The sequence below is a fragment of the Seriola aureovittata genome, chromosome 23 (assembly GCF_021018895.1).
Source record: "Seriola aureovittata isolate HTS-2021-v1 ecotype China chromosome 23, ASM2101889v1, whole genome shotgun sequence".
Lineage (NCBI taxonomy): Eukaryota > Metazoa > Chordata > Actinopteri > Carangiformes > Carangidae > Seriola > Seriola aureovittata.
The window spans coordinates 1,300,749-1,322,998 of NC_079386.1; the positions used below are offsets into that span (position 1 = coordinate 1,300,749).

Sequence of the window (22,250 nt, forward strand, 5' to 3'; positions counted from 1 at the left end):
CTTTAAAGTCCATGGTCATGATACGTTTGCATTATTTTGTCCCCTCCCCCCCCCCCCCCCACTTCCTGTACAGTATGTCAACTCCGCCCTTACCTCTGGGGGTATAAAGCTGTTCTGATTACAGCGCTCACTGGATACTGATTAGACATCAGCTCCGATCAATGGTGAGAGTTAAATCCAGTCTCCGAACACCTACAAACACGTAGCAGCTCAATATGAAGTCACTTTGAACGTAAATCAAACAGCTGTGTGGAAATATCACAATGTCACAAAGTGCAATGGAAAGAAATAATCACGATGTACATGAAGCATGTGACTGACGCGTCACTCAACCTTCTGCTATACTGAAGAGACAAAACCAGAGGCCGACAAAAACGTCTGATGCGAGTGACGTGATAAGGAGACAAAACATTATTCAAATTAATACATCAAACATAAATACCATTCGTCCATCATGTTTTTCACCATTTCAGGTGCCGAATTGATTGGTGCAAGTGGACGTGGCCTAAGGCAATGCCTTTGAGCAATCTCAGTTAAACTCTCACCATGGTTCTGATTGCTTGGAAATTTGACACACAAATCCAGCTCAATCTGCTCTACCAAGAAAGCCTCTTTTGCACGATGTGAAAAACAGTAAAAATGAATAGAACTTTCTAGATATTTACTTTATCAACGCTAAATCCTGATTAAACTCATTGCAGAAAATCCTGTGCTCTGTCCTGAACAGACATACTGAAGGGGGGGGGGGGTGTCAGAAAGTTGAGTACACCTGGAATGTAATGCCCAGCTCTCACCAGCCAACATCAAGTCCCCCAATTTTCAAATAGTGAGACTGTGGTGTGACACACACCGTCACAGAGCGACTGATGACAGTGGGCCTTTGCCAGTCAGCAGAAAGTTTGTATTGCTGTAAAACACAATGTACCCTGATGCTAAAAACACAAAGCGGGAACGGGGTCTTTCTGTCAAACAGATTTCAAACCCATTGAGACCCCGGTTTGTTTATGACTGAGCTGTCAAAGTGGAGCGTTGTGCGGACTGGGAGGAGTGGGACATGCTCAGTGACAGATTACCAGGAGGAGGTGTCATTCTCTTTGAGCTGCACATGCTTCTATTTAAAACAGATAGCTGCAATAAGTCAGAGAGAGAGAGAGAGAGAGAGAGAGAGAGAGCTAGAGCCATGGGGAGTCATATGACCTACAGCTCATTCCAGAGATAGTGAGGGACAGAGCGCTCACTCTCTGCTCTCATCTAGTATTACACCAGAGCTGCAGAGTGTACAGAGGATGTGTCGCAACACCATCAGAGGACTCTGAAAAGATTGGTTTTGGATATTATCTATAAGTATTATCATTAAAGGACATAACAATATATCACATCTGGGAAAACAGCTGAGTGACAATGCCAGAGGAAAAAGGTAATAATGACCTTTAATAGCAGAAGCTGTATGTGGTGTGTTCGTTGCTAATCATGTGCTTGTGTTAACCAGAACTAACCTTTAACCATTTAACTATCTTAACTAGACATTAATTACTCTTGAACCACAATAACAGACAATAAACTACAATAATTCCACACTTAGAAATATGACAATCATTGAAAAGCTGTAGGACATATGGGTGTGTTTCTGTTTACAGTGTGTGTGTGTGTTTCTGTAAAAGTGGTGCTTTACCTACAGCTGAGCAGACCTCTATTATGTAACCCCCTCAGAAGTGCATAGCACTTCCTGCGCTGTTGTGTGAATGTGAATGACAACAACAAGCCTGTGGTAGCAGCCTCAGTGCTTATGCTGCAGGTTGATATGCAGACTGCCTGCAACATCCTTGGCAACAACACTGTTGTCTTGGTCCCCTGCCTGCCTCTCTCACACTGGGAACTGAGCCATTTGGGCTGCATACAAACGGGTGAGAGCCAGTTACTAAGAAGAAATCACTATGATAGTCTTAGAGTGATTTACAGCATGACTTAGGACTTTATCATCTTTTAATTTTCTTTGCACCTATTGTATATGCCCTGAGGGACTCCATGTTTCTGTTAATGTTCCCATGATATCCCTGCGGTGACTTTCAGGTTACAGTGAGAGTGAAACACAAACTTGTGACTGAAGGGTGTAGTATGTGATTAATGATGCTTGTGTATATTTTTGTCTGTGACTGTGTTTTTACTGTAATTGAATGAACGTGATTAGAAAAAGAAAAAAAAAAACATACCGACATCCATAAACAATTTGGCTAATAATACTATTTGCACCACTACTGACAGCACAAGGTGATGTAGTAACACATTTAAGAATGTCTATCACTAGTAAACATCCTGCAAAATCCTGCAAATAGTTGAATGAATGAATGAATGAATGAATGAATTGACAAATGAATGAATGAATGAATGAATATAATGGCCCCTTTCAAAGTGTTCACAACAGTATTGTATGTCCAGACAGGCATGGTCATTTTTTAGAAAATTACAAATGTCTTTTATTTACTCTTGGCAGTTGCAGGTTAAGTATCACCTAGGGCTGTGCGATACTGCAAAATTTGGTATCGATCCAATACCAAGTAAATACAGGGCCAGTATTGCCGATACCGATACCAATACCAATACTTTTTACTACTACTACCATGTACTTTTGTGTAGGGGGGAGCAATGTATCATCAATATGCAAATTTGAATGAAAACTTGAATTTTCATGATTATTTAATTATTTTGTAAGTTTTCCTTTAATTAATCATGTTTATGATGATAACAAAACACAGGACAAAGTTTTCAGGCAAATAAAAATACTTTTATTAAGTAACTCAGAAATGTTTAGGCCAATAGAAAACTTAAAACTTAAATTTCCCTTTAGGGGTGGTAATATGCATTTTTGGTTTGTAGCTGTAAAAAAGCTCCGAACGGCGCTCCTTTTCCACTCTGCCATCATGCAGCCACAGGCAGTGAGTGAATGGGTGGGTGAGTGAGTGAGTGGGTGAGTGAGTGCGTGAGTGAGTGAGTGAGTGGGTGACTGAGTGAGTGAGTGAGTGAGTGGGTGAGTGAGTGAGTGAGTGAGTGAGTGGGTGAGTGAGTGAGTGAGTGAGTGAGTGGGTGAGTGAGTGAGTGGGTGAGTGAGTGAGTGAGTGAGTGGGTGGGTGAGTGAGTGAGTGGGTGAGTGAGTGGGTGAGTGAGTGAGTGAGTGAGTGAGTGGGTGAGTGAGTGAGTGGGTGAGTGAGTGAGTGAGTGAGTGAGTGAGTGGGTGGGTGGGTGAGTGAGTGAGTGGGTGGGTGAGTGAGTGAGTAAGTGAGTGAGTGAGTGAGTGGGTGAGTGAGTGGGTGGGTGAGTGAGTGAGTGAGTGAGTGAGTGGGTGGGTGGGTGAGTAAGTGAGTGAGTGAGTGAGTGGGTGAGTGAGTGGGTGACTGAGTGAGTGAGTGAGTGAGTGGGTGAGTGAGTGAGTGAGTGAGTGAGTGGGTGAGTGAGTGAGTGAGTGAGTGAGTGGGTGGGTGGGTGAGTGAGTGAGTGGGTGAGTGAGTGAGTGTAGCAGTGGAGGCCGGGGAGCGGAGGAAAGGGGAGGAGCTAATTGAGCATGAGTGAAGAGAGAGAAGGGCGGTGTTGTGCGGCCAGTCGGTCACTCTGTAAATGCCTGCAGTTCTACAGAAGATAAACCGAAACTTAGGAATCGATCACATCACACAAGTATCGATCAATACCCAATACCAACGTTAGTATCGATACTATCGATATTTAAATCGATCCGCCCACCCCTAGTATCACCAGCTTTTCAGTCTTGTAAAGTGCTGGTTTCCATTTTTTCCCAACATGACTTTAGCTCACCAGTCCAAGAGATGCCCAGGTATTCCTCTGTGGCGTAAGCGATGGAAAAGAGAAAGGAGAAAGTAATTCAACCTGCCCAATCTTTATTGAAGCAGCATTTGGACACATTTCACATTTTATAACCCGGAGAGGAAGAAGCGGCTCGATATCACCCCCACGTTATCTGCAGCTTTATCTACATTTTGAAGCGCTTGACGGTTCGACCACCAGAGCATGTGTTAGCCTCTGAGCTGCTCAGTCAATTAAACGGTTAATTAGTAAAGATGAAAAGACTCAATGTTACACTTGGACAACTTTTGCTCCTGGAAATGAAAGCTAGCTTAGCTACGTTTTTTATAGCCTAGCCTGTTAGCTTAGCTTGACCTCTGCCTGCACTGCAGCTTCTCCTCTGAACGGATGTTTCCGATGTGGCTTCATCACCTTAGAAACGAGCCACAACTTAAAGGTGAGCAGTACTTAACAAATAGCACTACTTTGTTACTTTGTCTGTAGGAAGCTGAAATAGTGGGGAAATGACATCAGAGTTGAATGTTGGTGGATATCACAGATATAAAATGAAGTTAAATTGTTGTAAGTACAAACGCTGCCAGGCTAGTAGCTTTCATGGGAGCTGTAATTTTATTTATATTTTTTGTATTGGTATATTTGGCTAATTTATCTTAGAACCAGGTTTGTCAATCCCAGAGAAACGTTTCACTTTTTCCTAAAGAGCAATTAAAACCCCCAGATATTTTTAATTGACTCACAGAAGCTAATAGTGGCTAGTAGCATCATGACGTTAGCTCTTTATCACTAGCTTGCTGAGGTGAAGCTAATTGTGATGATGTTTGTAGATGGTTTAATCTATGGCAGTGTGTTGTGTTTTAGGTTTTGGTTGAAATTTTGTGTTGTAGTAAAGAAGTAACTAGTAGTTACTAGTAGTAATAGTAGCTATAAGTAGTAAAGTAAGACGTAATATTGTACTTCCCGAGGAACTGGAAGTAGAAATATGAAGTAGCATAAAATGGAAATACTCAAGTAAAGTACAAGTTAGGCTTCCTCATTGAGTAAATGTCCTTTCCACCACTGACGCCTCCCAGTTGGCTGTAAAAAGACCCTCAGTGTTGGTCCGTGTAAACACTCCACAAATATTTCCCCTTCTCTCAGTGTTTGTCCTCAACAGCCTCGTTAAAGCTGATCGTGTGTTAACCCTGTGTTTATGCACCCGTTTCTAAATGCAGGGCTGTAAGTGTGTTTTGAGTGGAGCTGGGAAGCATGTGCTCCATGACAACCATGACAACCATGACAACCATGACAACGTGACAAAGCTTGTAAAGTTTGCTGGGAGGATGCACAGGTGACACACCCACTCGTAGGCCACGTGCTCACACTAACACACACGCAGTATGCCAGTGTTTTTGCACCAGCTCGGCTCAAACAGCTGACACAATGCTTTCTACAGAGAGGCTTTATTCATGAGTCATGCTGTCTCTCTCCGGGTTGGAATAAATGGCCTGTGTGCTGTGCTCCTCACCAATCAGCTTTCCTGCTCAGATATTACATTGTCAAAGTGTCCTTCACACGTACATTTACAGTATACACATGCCCGGACACATGCACTCATGATTTTCTGCTGTATCACAGTGTCTGCTACATCATATGGACTGTCTCTCTTTTTCATTCCTCCGCACCAGCAGAGAAACACCTGCAGGGTATTTCTTCAGATTTGGTACAAACCTTCACTTGGACTCAAAGATGAACTGATTACATTTTAATGGTTAAACATGGAAAGATTAGTTAGGGTTAACAAATGTTAAATTGCAAGTCATTGACAGGATACAAACTCCTTTGAGTTTTGCACTATTAGTTAGACAAAGAAAGTTCAAAACATCAGCATTTGTCATTGTAAATTTCATATATTTTTCACTTTGTTCTGGCATTTTCAACTATTATTAGAAAAATATAATTGATAGATTAATCGATAATTAAAAAGTAACCGACACCTGTAGCCATATTTGAATATTGTTTCTCTGTTATTGGGCACAAACTACCATTAAGTCCCCTGCATGTCTGTAGTAACTTGGCTGGAGGGATTTAGGTGTGACTTGCAGTCTGCCTTTCGCCGGGGACTCTGTGTCAATTTCTTGCATAAGCAAAATGTGAAAACCATTTCTTTATCAACCTGGCTCCGTGCATGGTCATTTTTCATACAGAACAGAGTCTTCCTCAAACTGACACAAAGTTAGAAGAACACTGTTGCCTTAAATGTGTCTTTATGCAGTGGCATTTAGACCATTTAGGCCAAAAGAACACAAAGTACGTGGCATACTGTAGGTTAGTGTAGGATCCTATTTGAGTTTTAAATGGAGAAGACAGGAAACATTTGATATTTACACTGATTGTGTACTGAGTGTTTTGTCTTGAGGCGACTATGGGAGTGTTCTGGTAGAGGCAGCTGCAGTGACAACGTGGGATCTTATCTGTTTGGCGGTCTTTGTCATCCACGTGGAAGAATATTCACTGACTCATCTGTCGCAGGAACGGCACAAAGAGCATATTCAGAAGAAAACACACTAGTTGCCCTTTCCTGCTTCACTTTGGGCTACTATTTAGATTTATGACTGATTTCATAATGGTCTGGTTACTATTCTGGTTACTTCTATTATCAATAGTATAAGTAATAGTAGTTTTGGTGGCTGTGGCACCAGCAATATTAAAGTTTCTAATGTCAAAATATGACCAACACTGTCTCTCAGTGAGTAAATTTGGTTCTCTGTTTTTTATGACATGCCCTTGTCTTTATAAGGGCCAAGCCGACACGGCTGCATTGGTGTCATTTGTCAGGGAGGTCAGAGGTCAGCTTTCTGTAATGCTTGACCCTCAGGTCAGAGATCAAATGCTGCTCAGGTCAGGTTGCAGGTGTGACTGCACAGGTGGATGTCAGGCCTTTGAAGGCTCATGTCTGGTCTGTGTGTATTTATAGTCATATAGGTTAGATCATTCAACTTCGCTACCGGCCACTTCTCTGCCCCGTTCCTGTGTTTTCACCAGAGGAGTTGTGTTCAGTGAACTGGGCCTATATAAGCTCAGCTCATGTCTTTTTCTTGGCGTCTAACAAGAGTGAGATAATGGAGCGAGTTTCCCGTTGGGATGACGGACAGGAAACTCTTAGGCGGTGAAGTAATGGCTGTGTAAAGGTGAGGCCAGGTGTCAACAGGCCCTTAAAAAACGCTTCACATGTTGTTAATCATATTATCTAGGCTGAATACAGTGTTCAGAAGCCTCACATTTTGTTTTATAGATGTTTAAAATGTTGTGTGTTTTCTTTTCTGAACTAAATTATCACATTCATGCACATTTAGTTTGGTGATGTTCACATTTATTTCAGTTTCCACTTTGGTAATAATTTTGAAAATATCTACGCTGAATTAAAAGAGCCTTAAAATTTGATGGAAGTTGTGGGCATGGAGGAAATGGAAGGATTTTCATTACATTTCTGGTGTGTAGCTTCTTTCACATGCTAACGGAGGCAACATAGAGGCTAATGTGCCAAATTCAAATGGAACTTGTAGGAGATGTTTTGATTTTTCTTTTCATTTTACAACTACAGAACATCTACCCCCTCTTGCTGGTCAAAATAAACACCAAGATTTTGTAGGCGGGGAAAATTCATTCAAAGTCCATTGATTCATTCACTATGACACAATACGTTGGCATACTGAAGCCGATCTGTAGATCCCTATAGTCCAAAACCACCAAAAAAGACATCAAGATGATTTCCTTTCCTAGCAGGAACCCCTTCACACTGGTTCTCTTGACCACCAGTTGAGCAGGTCCACTCTTAACCTGTACGACAATATATTCACCTTTTTAACTCGGCATCTGTATAGAGCAGTTATTCTAACCACAGGACTCATGAGGTAGCCCGTTCCCATTTTTTGGAGTGTGTTCATGTGTTTACTCATAAGATAGTGAAAGTCCCCAAGGTCAACAGCCCGGCCACCACAAAGAACTCCTGCTCTGGTAATGTGAGCGTTTTGATCTCCTGCCCACCCCTGCAGCCTCTGCAGATGGTTCACACCAGGAATGTTGCAGAGCACCATGGGATCCCCGTGAGTTGAGGGAACACTCTATTTTTAGGAGGTGCTGGAGCATGGCTCCTTGAAAAGGCATTTGAGATAAAGTTGCTTGTGTGTTCCGCTGTGTAGTAGCCTGTTGTTCCTTATTACACGTACTGTATATGTGCCTTAAAAGCCTTTTCATGTTTGCAGCGTTGACTTGGTTGCTGCAGGAGACACTGTAGAATTCGGTTTCTCCGCTGCTGACGTGAACTTGGCATTGGGAGGTTTGAAACGTCCCAGTAGACATCATGTATGTGTCAGTGTCTTTGAGACAAGACACTTTAATTTATTGTTAGCAGTGGAAGCGGTGGCCATCAGCCAGACAACAGACACCAGGAAGGCTGATGATATGGACAACTGGGCCCTTCAGCAGACAAGGCAGCAGCAGGAACAGGGGGTGGGGGGGCGGGGGGGGGGGGGGGTAGGACACCATATACTGCTACATACAGTGTACAGTAGTTGGTGTCACAGTCACTGTCTGTTTCTTCATAGAAAGAAAATTCATTATTTCCTCTCCATACTTCTTCACTTCTTAAAAGTGATTTCTTTCTCTCTTATCTGCCCAACTCCATCTTCTATCCCCCCAGACCTTCTTCATCTTTATGAACAGAAATGTTAAGGCACTGAGGTCCTCAACCTTTGACCTAATTTCGCTTAGTTGCTTAAAGCAGCAGAAATTCATTGGTGCAAAATATGCTCCTTATAAGCAGGACTGTACTGTTGAATTGACTCACAGCATTATATTTGATTTGTTCCTCACTCACTACTGTTGGTGACCTGTGGGAGATAAATCTGTACCCTGCCACCAACCCTGACAAAGACACAAAGAGCAGTGATTTTTGATTGAACTTCATTTTGTCGGCTGAACTATAAACAGGACACACTGCTGGACTCTTATCGCAGACCACCGGCAGACTGAACGTCCGAATGTCTGAGCTGGATTCTACATCTGGCCTAAAAGATCATCTCCTGTCTCCTCCTCCCCGCCCCCCCTCCTCTTCTATTTGCTGTTTGAAGAGGAAGTAAAGACGTTGGATTCCCCTCAACAGGTGCAAGGGTGCAGCATTGCACGCTGGGTCAGATCAGGAGGCAGAACCCCTCCCGGCTCCCCTGTGACCACCAGTCCCTGCTGCCTACCCTCCTCCCAATCCTGTCTCCATTTTGGACTGTTGTCTTTTCCAGATGGTTGCAATCAAGCCATTCTCAGGCCTTTTTTTTTTTTTTTTTTTTTTTTACGAGGACCCAAGACTTTCCCCTCCTAAATTCTTGTCTTTATTGGTTAGTGTGCTCATATGTACACACTACATGCGTAACTTCAATAAATACCCCACCTCCTACCAACACTAGAATATAGGCAACACTGTCCAAATCCCTGTTTCTATCTTGATTCAGTTTGGGAGTCAGAGGTCAGATAGTAATCAAGACGTATCAAAACAGATCTGTGGTTTCTAGCATCATCCAAAGAAAACCCCCTCTATAATTCAACTATATTTGCCGACCTCAAGAATGTTCTGTGTCACCACAATACATTTTTTTCACTTTCTATTTGAATCAAAATCTGATTTGGGGATTATACTGTTGAATGTCTGGAATAAGGCCCAGATAAATAAAGTGATGTCGGGTTATCGTTCTAAAGATCAGAGGAGGTTTGGGAGGCAGTGTTTGCCACACACGCTACAAAGCTGAAACATGGCTTTGTTCCCCGCTGTGGGTGAGAGGTCCTTGTAAAACTTGCTGAAGAATGTGTTGCTCCTGTGGGTCTGGATGGGCTGGTGGCTGTTCTGACCCCTCCTGCCGAGTATCCCCAGCCAAGCAGGTCACAAATCAACAAATGTGTCTTTGTATTTAGGGGAAAAAGTTAAAAAAAAAAAAGAAATGGAACCTAAACAGGTATGATCTTACTCCCAAATAATTTTCCAGTGTAGCCACTGTTACAGCATTGAGCTGTGAGATCACCAGTGTCCAGAATTCTCCCACTGGCTTTTGGCATCCTCACAATTTAGCACTTTTATATGAAGTTTTGAAAATGATAGTTTTTTACTTGTGTTTACATTCCGTTAGAGTAGAGGTAATAAAAACTAGATATGTAGTGTGAATTATTAAATAAATATTAACGCTCCATATTTTCCTCTTCTCCTGTGTTTTATTTGAAGTGTTGATCCATAACAAGATATATTTGTGGTTTTAAGAACCAAAAAGCATCTCAGTGTAGTTTTACATCTCCTCTCTCAGGCTTCTCTCCGGAGGTTGGTGAGCCAATCAGAAGAAAGGCACAGAGCCTCCTGTCTTCTGATTGGCTGACTGATCCAATAAGTGAGTGATCCAATAAAAATATAGCAGATTTCAGGTAAACACTCAGAGAAACCAAATCCTGCAAGGTTGGAAGGTGGGTCCAGGTGGGCGGGGCTTGGGGCCTGGCTGAGAGCAGTGACTGTTTTGTTGTGACATCACAAAGTTCCAGAAGTCCTGACGGCTGGTTTTAAGGCTCAGTTTGTGAATACAGGCTGTGTGCATTTCTCTGTGGACTGAGGCTTTGATACTTTGACAGTATTTATATAAAACCTAGAGCTGCTTTATAATCAAACAACACATGGACAGAGACCTTTAGACTATATGGACCTTTAATTCAAATAAGAAGTGTTTTTCCTTGTAAAGTACTTTGTAATCTCTGGTTTGATTGTGCTATACAAATAAACGTTATCATTCTTATTAACAGCTGGAGTGGGGAGAAAAAGGAAGTGACTTACTTTGATTAAATAAGTAAGAAACTTTCAAGTTTTAAAGTTTTCTTAGCGGGGGAGTAGAAAAAAACCATAAAAACATTGTACCTTTACTTTAATCTTAATCAAAACATTGTGCCAAAACAACACCCGATAAAAATCCAATGAATTGAGCAAAGCTGAAAGAGGGATGTCCAGCAAAAACAAGTTGTTGGTGAGTTTCCAAAAAGCAGCTCAGTGCCTCCCTCTCTCCCTGTCTCTTTCTCTAAATCAATTCATTTGATGATGAATCCCCCCCCCCCCCCCCCCCCCCCCTTCTGAGCCCAATTACCAGTAACCATGGAGGCCTGATGAAACCGGTCTGACGACACAAATGTTTCCTGAGAACACAAAGGGGCTTTTATCCAGCTGATGCCCCAGTCAGCACTGAGAGGCTGATCAGTGTGTGATCACTCTGCCGGGGTTATGATGAAAGCGGATAAGGGCGAGGTGTACCGATGAGCCTAGCACATTGTGTGCTAGCCTGCTTGTGTCGTCACGGTTACTTCTGGGATTGTACCGTTGTGTTGTTAGGTTTTTCATCACATCATTTTCCCGGCCCGCTCTCCTTCCTGTGCCGGAAAGTGACTGGGATCAAACACAGTTATGACAAAGTTATGACATTCATCCAATATCAGAGTTGATGTAGACTTTCTAGGTTTTCTACTTTGTGTGTAACATTGTTGGAACCAAAAACTTTTATGACAATAATGACATATGACACAACAAAATAAAAGATATATGTGTTTATTAAAGGAAAAGTCTGGATCTTGAAGCTTGAAGACGCAGATGAGGACAAACACACAGTGTATAGATCAAGGCGTGACTGAAGGGTGATTGAAGCTACTCTCAAGCAGTTTCTTATATTACTTTTTTATATACTCTATATTTTCATGGCAAACATAATCAGAAACATCCAAATGTGCCGTAACTTCCTCACAATATTTTTCTTTTTTTGGCTGGAATATCCTTTAGGTCTCTGTTGTCTAATTGCTGATTTAGAAAGCGCTTAGCCTTTCCTCTTATTCTGGAATATAGCCTTCATTGTCTCTGGCCCTCCAAAGGCAGAGATACAGTCTGAGGGGACCAGGGTAGTGCTACAGTAAAATGTGCTGACAGAAACCAACCATGGGGGCGTCTGTAGTTTTTGTTAATTGTCTTGTTAACTGTTAAATCCCTATGTCTGTACACATCGCTGTTGGTGTGCGTACTTTGCACACACTCTGCACATGTACTAGAATAACATGTAACCTCGTCACGTCCCTCTCTCTGTCTGTGTCCTGAAGTGTTTCAGCAGCAGGCGGTCCACAGCCCTCTGGAGCAGCAGAAGCAGAGGCAGAAGCAGAAGCAGGGCGGAGGGGGACCCATCCCCTGTCAGAACTGTGGGCTGCCCTGCAAAGGAGAGGCCCTCCGAGTTCAGAACAAACACTTCCACATCAAGTGCTTCGTCTGTAAAGGTATGTAACACTCAAATCAAATCAGCTCCGCACCGTCGCCCCAAACTTGCAGCCCTATGGGAAACGCAGAAACACACCCTCTAGGTGAATCATTAAGGATGCCATGAACAGGCAAAGGGAATGTGGACCTTTTGTGAATGTCTGACTGTAAAATATGTACCATTGTGTATATGAGGCTCATAACAGGCTCTTGTCACGTCCACGTGAAGGAAAGAGTCCCATGGGTGTGTTGGGGAAAAACATGGAAATATAGAATTTATCAAGCAGAAAAGAGCCCTCAAGGCCCCGAACAGTTAGTGTTTAAGAAATAACTGCATAATACAGTTGAAATACACATCGTTAGCACCTGAACTGCTACTATTTTCTCCTGAGGCATGTTTTCTGGGGTTTATACTTTGTAAATAGTGATTTTTTTTTCATGTTAATGACTGTTAATTACAGAAATTTTATCAATAGTGCAAGTAAAGTTTTAGCCAGAGATTTTTCACAACCAGGCAAGACTAAAGTTGTTCTAAAAATAAAGTATCTATCTATCTATCTATCTATCTATCTATCTATCTATCTATCTATCTATCTATCTATCTATCAATCTATCAATCTATCTATCTAATGTAGAGTAGATGAAACTGGCAAAGACGTCTGGTGACCTCGTGTAATAGTCTACACTGGAACATTCATCTCCCATAGATTTGCTCTGAATTGAGTCTCAAAAGTACAGGTTCAATAGCAACACAATTTTTAGTTTCCAATCACAGGATGATTCCATAGTTTAGGCATCAGCATGGCGTAACATGAAGTGGGTGTAACATGAAGTGGGTGTAACATGAAGTGGGTGTAACTGTAAGTGGGTGTAACTGTAAGTGGGTGTAACTGTAAGTGGGTGTAACTGTAAGCATTGCAGGCTGCAGTCAGATCCTTTGCACCAGGACGTTCTGGTGTGACCAGGCCTCTATTTTGTTGCACTACAACTTCTACTAATAATGATAATAAAAATGATAAAAAATGATTTTGCAGGGATCAGTCAAGGTTCAGCACTAACAAGAGGCCACAATCAATTAAACCCGCCCTTGTGACCAGTATTGAATCTTATATTATAAAGTGATTTATAATTAGATTATAATTGATAGTTGAGCAATAAGAAGAAATCCATTGAGAAGGTCAATACTGATGGGTCAGTCAGGTCTAAGTAATTACAGAGATAATGTAGGTGTGGGTTACATTGTGTGTGTGAGGTGCAGGTGTGTTTTGCATTTCACGGTGGGTGTCGGATACTTGACATGTGAGTGTGTTCTATATGTGTGTGGTTGTGGTTGGATGTGGGTGTTGGACTTTTTTTTTTGCACGTGACTGGACTTTATAAGAGTGTGTGTGTGTGCGCCTCTCCCAGCCCAGACTCTCAGCACAAGCCCGGTGTCAGTCCGCTGTTGTTGTCAACACACACCCCGGTTGCTAGGTTACCGGCGGGGTCGCTACAGCGGCAGCTTCCTGGAGTTTATCACTTTTAATCTTACACTGACCAGCAGACTCCCTGTCTGTACATTCTCCACCCCCCCCCCACACACACACACACACCCCTCCTCCCCCTTAAGTTCATGAATGAGGAATGAAACAGCAGAGTGTGAGCGATCCCATGATGCCTTAATAATGTATCTGCAGTGTAATGCAGATAATGATCAGCTTATTTGAGCCAGGTCTTAAAGGATAATTACAGTTTATTGGATTTGGAATTTATTATCATGGTTTTAGCCATTACGCTTAGCAGTAATAACAACACTGTGTGCTCATAGAGGAATAGTGAAGATCTGGGAGCATGGTGTCGTCACCACGAGGAAAGAGTAACAAGAAGTCACTTAGTTGGGTAGTTAATATTTGCAGCCACTAGATCACAGCTTATAAGGAGTGCTGATATATTGTTAGCCACCAGCAGTGGTGGGATTCATCTTCATACATGCATCTCATGTACTGTGTTGAGTACAGCTTTAAGATACATACTGTGTACTTTACTGTCGTTTTATGGAGTTTTTTCTTCTTACCAGAAGTAATCTGACGGCGGAGAGAAATACGATCGGTCAACTAACAGACCGGTCAAATTATACAGCAGCCACAACTTCCTGCTCTCTCTCTCTCTCTCTCTCTCTCTCTCAAAGTAAAATAACATTTTTTTGATATGACAAAAAATGATATTCCTGACCCCAAGACTTCTCTGTGAGAGTGAGGAAAAGTCTGGTCAAAGATGTGGATGAAAACTCTGAAAAAGCACAAGGACCTTGTGTTAAGATTTTTTTGTCAAGCTACTATTTTATCTGGGTCATGAATAAACATTCGCACTCGAATGCTAGAATAGCTCAGTTTTACTTAAAGCCATGATATGTTTACTACGTTGACTTCATTTGTTGCTGCTCATTAAAAAGGCCTGTAGAGCAGAGAATGGCTGGTAATGTGCAGCTGTCACAGACTGACTCTCAGGTTCAGACTAACTGAGCTGCGTTTGTTCCTTCATCAGCAGCTTTTACATTTAACTTACACAGAAATGAACAAATTGTGATGCGTGCATGCCTCGGGTCACACCTACAAATTCAGCAGATGTTATAGCTTGAAATTCATTATTTCAAAGTTACCGGAGCTCATGATTAACAGCACAGAGAGCATGTTTTCTTCTTTGGATGAAGTTATTCGGCTTTCTTTCAAAAGTGTTTGATAAGGAAGTGTGGGGCTGGCTAATTTAATGCCAGGCATTCAGGAGGTATATTAATACCATGTAAACACAACAGTCAGAGGCGCTGTGTTGGGGAGCTGCTGACTCCACCCAGTTCACACAGAAAAGGCCTGGCCGTTTCCTCCTATCCATAAATCCAAAGCATGACCACATTAATTGAATTTCCAGCTCATTTGGGTTATTAAATGTGCTGATTACCTCAGCACCGCGGAGGTTAGACGGAGAGTTGGGTTGGGTAGTTTGCTATTAAAACTTCCAGATGTGGGCTGACAAGGAAACAAAATAAACCGTAGCAGGTTGAGCGGAGATCAGGTTGTTTCTGCCGTTCAAAGCTGAACATCAAAGAGAGGAGAAGACGCTTCAACACAGCGTGAACTTCGATGTTAGTTTTTGAGCACATTCTTCATACAGTAGATAATAGAAGCAGGTGAAATATCTCCCCTCACCTCACCTCTGACCAGCTCCACTCCATCAGAGATATCGAGATTAACCTGGAAGATAATCAAGCCGTTGACCCCTGACTCTGCTGCTGTATTATCGCCAATTACAACCAGCCTGGGTGTTAGCCAGCAGGCTAACGGTGCCAGGGAAGTGAGGAACTCTCAGCTAGCCATGTGTAATTAACACCGAGCAGTGAGGAGGACTGGACTAATATGAGTTAATATTAGCCTCTTCAGCGTAGGCTTCATGTCAATGCAGCTCTGCTTTGCAAATAGTAAACACAGTCTCAGTGTTTTTAGCGACATGCACACCTTAGCTTACTGTTGGAGCTCGGCTGGATTAACATGACTGGGGCAGATATAAGGTGCGGTGTCCTGCCCTGGCAGTTGGGCTCTTTAATGAGCAACGTTGATGCAATTGAACTTTTATTTTTTATATATATTTATTGTATGCAGGTTACTTATGCTACTATTGTCTCCATACTGTTTATATTGGCACATTTGCACTGTTAGTCTTCATGATGTTGTGTTTTATCTAACTCTTTGCCGTCACTGACGCTCCCTCTGTTGTTGTAAGGACCCATGTACTTCCCCTCCGTGACTCTGTCTGGTGTCATTGATCTTGTGTATTTGTCTCTGTCAACTTATTGTATTTGTCTGGTGCCAAACCAGGTTCCTCTCTTGGAATTAATAAAGCTGTTCTATCCTGCCCTGTCCTATGTGATGGGAGGGGGGCCCTCAAGGCCCCTAACAGTTGCAGGGTTCTAAGACAGTTACTGTTTAAGAAATAACTGCATAATACAGTTGAAATACACATCGTTAGCACCTGAACTGCTACCATGTTTTCTGGGGTTTATACTTTGTAAATAATGACTGTTAATTACAGGCATTTTATCAATAGTGCAAGTAAAGTTTTAGCCAGAGATTTTTCACAACCAGGCAAGACTAAAGTTGTTCTAATAATAAAGTATCTATCTATCTATCTATCTATCTATCTATCTATCTATCTATCTATCTATCTATCTATCTATCTATCTATCTATCTATCTATCTATCTATCTATCTGTCTGTCTATCTGTCTATCTATCTAATGAATGGCTAATCCATAAAGAATTGTCCAATTATTATTAACCATTAATAAAGACATTACTTAACACAAACATTTGAAAAAAAATCATAGTAAGGTGCATCAAACTGTTAAAATTATATTCAAATTATTATTTTTTAAACTTTGTTAAATGTTTTTTCTAAAAAACAAACAATCTCATCACTTGGTCCATTTAGTAGCTCTGGAACTTTAGATCATATCACATGGCCTTCATCAGCATATGGAGTTTGCCCAGTTGTCATTGAATTGTAGGTGTTTTTAAACAGTGGAACTCATTTGTGTTTAACCCACTGTCGTGTTGTCGGTACATGTTTTATACTGACATTATCCCACACAGTAGCTTTAAGCGCTGCAGAATATGATCAGCACTAATTGCTGTTTTCCCGCTCGCTGTCATCGACACCGAGCTGTGCGGTTGAGGAGGTGTGTTTTATTTAGGTGCCGACTGTGCCTGTCTCCGTCGTCTCACATGCTTTTGATGACACTCAGACCATCGATAACAGAGAGCTGCAGACAAAACTACACAGCAGCTCAGACACACTTTTATCCCTCATGTTATTGCTTTTACAAAGAGCCATCGCATCATCCAAATAGCATTTGGATACAGCGGGGGAATACTCAAATGTGAAAATATGTGGTCACGCCCTTATGTCGGCAAGCCTGCACCAAAACTGATAAACGTGGAGAGCTGAAACTGCAGTGGTGAAAGACTCTGTATGTCAGACACACTCTCCTCCTTTCTCATTCACACACCACATTCCCAAAGCATTTAAGAACACACACTCACACACACACACACACACACACACACGGGAGTGGTATCTTTCATTACTCTGCACTTGCCTCTGTAAAGCTGAAACCAGTTTTTGTTGGAGCAGTGGGTGTAGTCTGCCAAGCCAGAATACATCTCAATGCCACATCCGCATCATTTGGGAAAAACAATAAACACGTGCAAGCTTTCCGCTTAAAGGTACAGCTCACTTCTGCCTTAAGAATCCGACCGAGGCGAACTTTGACCCCTGCTCACCAGGAAAACTGTGCAGCATTCAGTCAATACCTCTGTGGATTTTCACCAGAGTTTTAGTGTGGATGTTGATTCTCCACCTTTAGGAACAGTTGATGGTAAAGAGAACATCACATTTACACAGCGTTCGCAGAGCAAATGTAATGAGCTAATTACACTGTGATTTATCGTTTATCACAGTGTAATTAGCTCATTCGCTTGTTACTGTTTAGGAAGACTAGACTGTTCAGGTTCCACACACATCTGCACATGTGTGTAATAACTGATCTCAGAGCAGTGGCACCTACGTCAATGAAAGATTGACAAGCGAACTTGTTTGTAGCCGGCTATAGCAAGTCGCCTGTCAAAGATCTCAGGAGTGTGTGCATGTGGCTGGGGAGCACGATCTGCTTCCTCACTATACAGCCATTGATATCAGATCTGAGCTCGCTCTATTTTAAGAAAGACTTTATGGTTAAAGCTCAAAAAGCCAGTAATCGGACCTTAGAGTGTAGATTCTTCATAATGAAATGTTTGGCTTGTGGTAAGACATGTATTACTCAAGTGTTTGTCAAGTGTAAACCTTCAGCTTTATTTTGTGTGATTGTGTTGAGCGTGACTGTCAAACCCCCAGTGTCAAACTCAACTCAACTTAAATCAACATGGATGATAATTACTACAGTCGCTCAGAATAATAGCAAGTTTAAAGCAGCTACAGTGCTGACACCATTTTCCTGATGAAGAACCGTGTGATATGGTTGAAAGGTGCGGTGAGTAAGTGGACCTTGAGTTCGGGATTGTTTTGTGAACTGCTGATTGGGAGATCAGGACGTGGAGCGTTGCTGGGCCACAGAGGGCTTTTGAATGAACAGTCAGTAAACCTATGGAGAGTGAAACAATGGCGCGTTCTGTGCGTTGTGTGAAATTACAGCTTCCACTCTGTTTCCTTCAGTCTCCCTTTGAGGTGGTGGCAGATTTACGGATCGCATTGTTTTGTTTTTTTTTGTACAACCACGCAGGCCGAGAGTGTGTTTGTCTTCCTGGAAGTGGAGACGCTGCTGGCCACATGTTGAGGTCCTGATAGTCAGATCGCTGGTGTTACACTGTAACAGCAGATGGTTGTGATATTCTCAGGCGGGTGTTGGCTATTGGATTGTCTCCTTCTTGGAAGCAGGCTGAGGAGAACAGAGCCGGGGGGGGGGGGGGGGGGGGGGTTGCGTTTGTTTGTGCCAGAGGTGCTGACCTCACATACACACCCACAGTCCAGGGAGGGGGGGGGCTACACACACACACACACACACACACACACACACGCACTTGAAAGCAGTTGAAAGACAATCTTTACATTCAGTACACATCATTCTATGCATACGATGGAGTTCACGGGCATTTTGAAGGATGATGCTGATATTTCTGGATTATAGTTTGTGGAATTGTCCGACTTTTTTTTTTTACCTTTTTATCCTCAGTGTAAACGTTTCAGTTTCATCCCCTCATCACCTGTCAATCAAACACTCATTTACTGATGTGTTAGTGTTGTAGCTCCCGTTGGCAGGGTGAGGATTTACAGACATAGACAACACAGGCTCGCTGTTATCCAACTTTTAATAAGTGGGCAATATCATATCAAAATGTACCTGGTGGCAAACCCCCCCCCCCCACACACACACACACACACACACACACACACACACACACACACACCTGTATTTCCAGAAACAGAGCCAGTACCGAGGGAAATTATGCTACCTGACTCATATTTATATTGTTTTGATCATTTCTATTGTTAATACTGCAGCTGCTTTGGTCACAGGGAGTGATTTCGCTGAAAAGAATTCTGACAGGGACAAACGCAAACTGTCAGATGATTTTTACACATTTTCAACAAACACTCAGGACGGTTGAAGTTGTTTAAAAAAGAACATTAATGTCATCTCATGCATCGAATAGGTGCGGGTTCTTGGCACAGCTTTGATGTACAGTATGTGCCTCAGTTATGTGCATGAGCAGTTTACAGTGAAGTTTACGATGAGGGTAAGATATGGTCAACATAAACAACATCAATCCTCATAAGACTCAGTGAAAATCTTCAGATGGCAGTGTGTTATGATGTTTCCCGTAGCCCGCTGGGTTAGACAATAGACAGACCTCCCCGGCCTGTTGCCTCATTTGATGCCTGCTTGCAATTTAGTCCAGCGTAGCAGGAGTCTGGATCAATGTGGATCCATTTGACTTGTCAGAAGCATCAACCTTGATGTTTTTTTTTTTCTTCTTTCAAGCACAGTCCCGTAGCTGGTCAGATCAATGCCAGCAGGCCTACGACTGTGCCGTCAAGGTCACCGAATAGGGCAGTGAAAGACACCGCCGCCACCTCACACACGTACGCGGATGATGAGTCATTGTAAAACATGAGGTGCGGTCAAGGTCGCACATTCATAGCAGAAAGCACATAGCGCATATATATTTAACCCTGCTCGTACACTGTAAAAAAATGTGGGCAGGGAGCGGCTCCAGCCGCAGCCCTGACAGGATAAGCAGTATCGCTGATGGATGAACATTTAGTTTATACTGTATCACTTCAAATTAGCAGCAGATTTGTTTAATAGTGATCATAATTTTTTTGTTCAATGACAGTGATTGGATATTTTTTTTATGAGACAAATCAGTTCATTTTATAGGGATCAACATCAAAGATATATAAAGATTTGTATGTAAAGCTACATGTAAAAACTCATATAACAGTAGAAAGTAAAGTTAAAAACTTGTAAATGTGGGGGGAACTGCAGAGTTAGTTAGAATAGTTCTTTATTGTGGGTTTGTCCCCACAATCAACTCCTGTCACATTAATCATTTAATGACTAGTGCATGTAAAATATTGATTTACCAGCATTTCAACGTTACTAGCTTTCGGCACTTGTATGTTTTCAGTGCACGGTGCTAGACACACCTATGGTTTGCTTTGCTAGCGCTAGTTTCACCTGGATTACTTGCATCATGTTCAAACCCCCGTCTCTTTTACTTTTTTCAGTCTAGACCTTGTTTGTACAAGTAAAAACAGATGCACCATATTTTATTTACGAATCACAACAGGGCAATTTTGTTGCGTATCCATCCGTTCAAGCGTGTAACGTCCTCACTCATTCTACTTGCTGACTTCTAGGAAAAGCAGAACGCGCTCGGCTCCGAGACTCTCCGGCGAGGACGGAGCTGATTCTCACACTGACTTCCTCTGAAAGCCTCTGAGTAAACTCCTGTTATGTAAGTGGCTTCGCAGTGCCGTGAGATGAGCGGTCAGAGATGGAAGTTATCAGTTCCCTGTGAAACAGATCGCCTTTCAGCCCTGTAAAATGTTGTAATGTTGAGTGGAGTTGAAGTAATGGTTTACTTTTCTGAAGTTGGAGAGTGTTGCTGTTACTGAAAATCACAAGGTATACTGCCCTCAACAACCCCCACCGTACACACACTCATTTATTCACACGCACACTCCCTCCACTCCCTCCGTCCCAGAGGTCGAACTCTCTTGCGGTTCGTGGAAGTTTTATCTCGTTGCAGGCGTGTACCCCGACACGTTCTGTTCTTCTTTGCTGAGTCTCAGGACGACATGACTAATTAGCTGCATCATGATCTCATCCGCCGAGGCCTAAGTGCAGGGTGAACACACACACACACACACACACACACACACACACACTGTTGTCATGGTGACGGAATGGTCTCAAAATAATGAAATCACTGCTTGAACATAACACTCAGTTGGGGTTTATTTCATAGCTATTGACTGAGCGTGCCATAGATCTGTATAGCCCACAACCATTGATAAAGCCATTAGCCATTTAAGACATCTGTCCTTTTATCAGTGTCAACATTTGAGAGGATCCAAAGTGCTGTCAAGTTTGTAATTTTATACATATATGTATATAATCTTCTTCGGTTCAGTCTGTTGTAGAAGTTCTATAACATCATATTTGAACCTGAATGATTGAACTTGGTTTTACTGGCTTCCACCCGGCGTCGCTGCCTTTTCCCTCGTGATGGAAGGATTAGAGAAAGTCAGACAGGAGAGATGAGAGCTACAAGAAAAAGGGTTGAGAGGAAGACAGCTTCACAGTTTCCATTAGCGATGAAGGACAAGAGGAAGAGCATCCTCTGTCTTCCTCGCACTTGTGTGATGCACTCAGACACACTCTCTCTGATCTGTATTAGAGGCCACTTTGCCAGGAATACACACTCCTCTGCAGTGTAGTTGCCCTGCTGTTGCACTGCAGATGAAAATAATCATATAAATCGGTTGTGTTTTCTGTCACTTTTAAAAGGATGCAGTGCTTTCTGTTAGTGTCAGCTCTATAAATGATGAATGGGCTCCAGCTTGAGCTCCTGTGGGCTCAGCTGCAGAGCTGCTTGAGGAACTCAGTTATAATACTGTGAGGAGAGGAGTGTATGTGCCAACTGGCAGCGCAGGTATGAATATGCAGGGACTGAAAGACGAGCTGATGGGAACCTGCACTCAGGAGTCTGAGCGAGGGTTTGTTGCTCCATCTCTTCTACTCCTTTATGTCTCTGTCAGAGCTCATTTTAATATTTTTTTTTGGGCCAAGTCTCACATAGAGTCTCCAGCTTGTCTGAAGTCATCTGGAACGAGTCCCAGTCAAGTCTCATGTCGTTTGAGTCAATTACAAGTCTCTTCTCAAATGTGTCAGCGGGTGTCACCATCATATTTATTTGTATTTGTCAGAACCTGACACTCCGTCTAAGTCTCAACTCCTTATTTTTGTGAGTTTCACTGTACGCCAAGTCCTAAGTCTCAAAACTATGTCTGTGATATATAAGCCAGTTTACTGACACTAAATCTGAATTGTTCCAGCT

The 22,250-nt window shown here is 42.4% G+C and overlaps 1 protein-coding gene across 17 annotated transcripts in view; it reads left to right on the forward strand.

Annotated features, from left to right (window-relative positions):
* Positions 1–22,250, forward strand: part of ablim2 (actin binding LIM protein family, member 2) — a 90,089-nt gene that overhangs the window by 16,289 nt on the left and 51,550 nt on the right. For 7 of the 17 annotated variants that reach the window (XM_056368625.1, XM_056368615.1, XM_056368619.1 and 4 more), the window contains exons 1-2: positions 1,212–1,417; positions 11,950–12,120. In XM_056368625.1, coding sequence (XP_056224600.1) covers positions 1,402–1,417; positions 11,950–12,120 — 187 coding nt within the window. In that variant the 5' untranslated portion in view covers positions 1,212–1,401. Of the gene's footprint in view, positions 1–1,210; positions 1,418–11,949; positions 12,121–22,250 lie in introns of those variants that run through there. The other 10 variants (XM_056368608.1, XM_056368612.1, XM_056368614.1 and 7 more) reach the window with 5 other exon arrangements.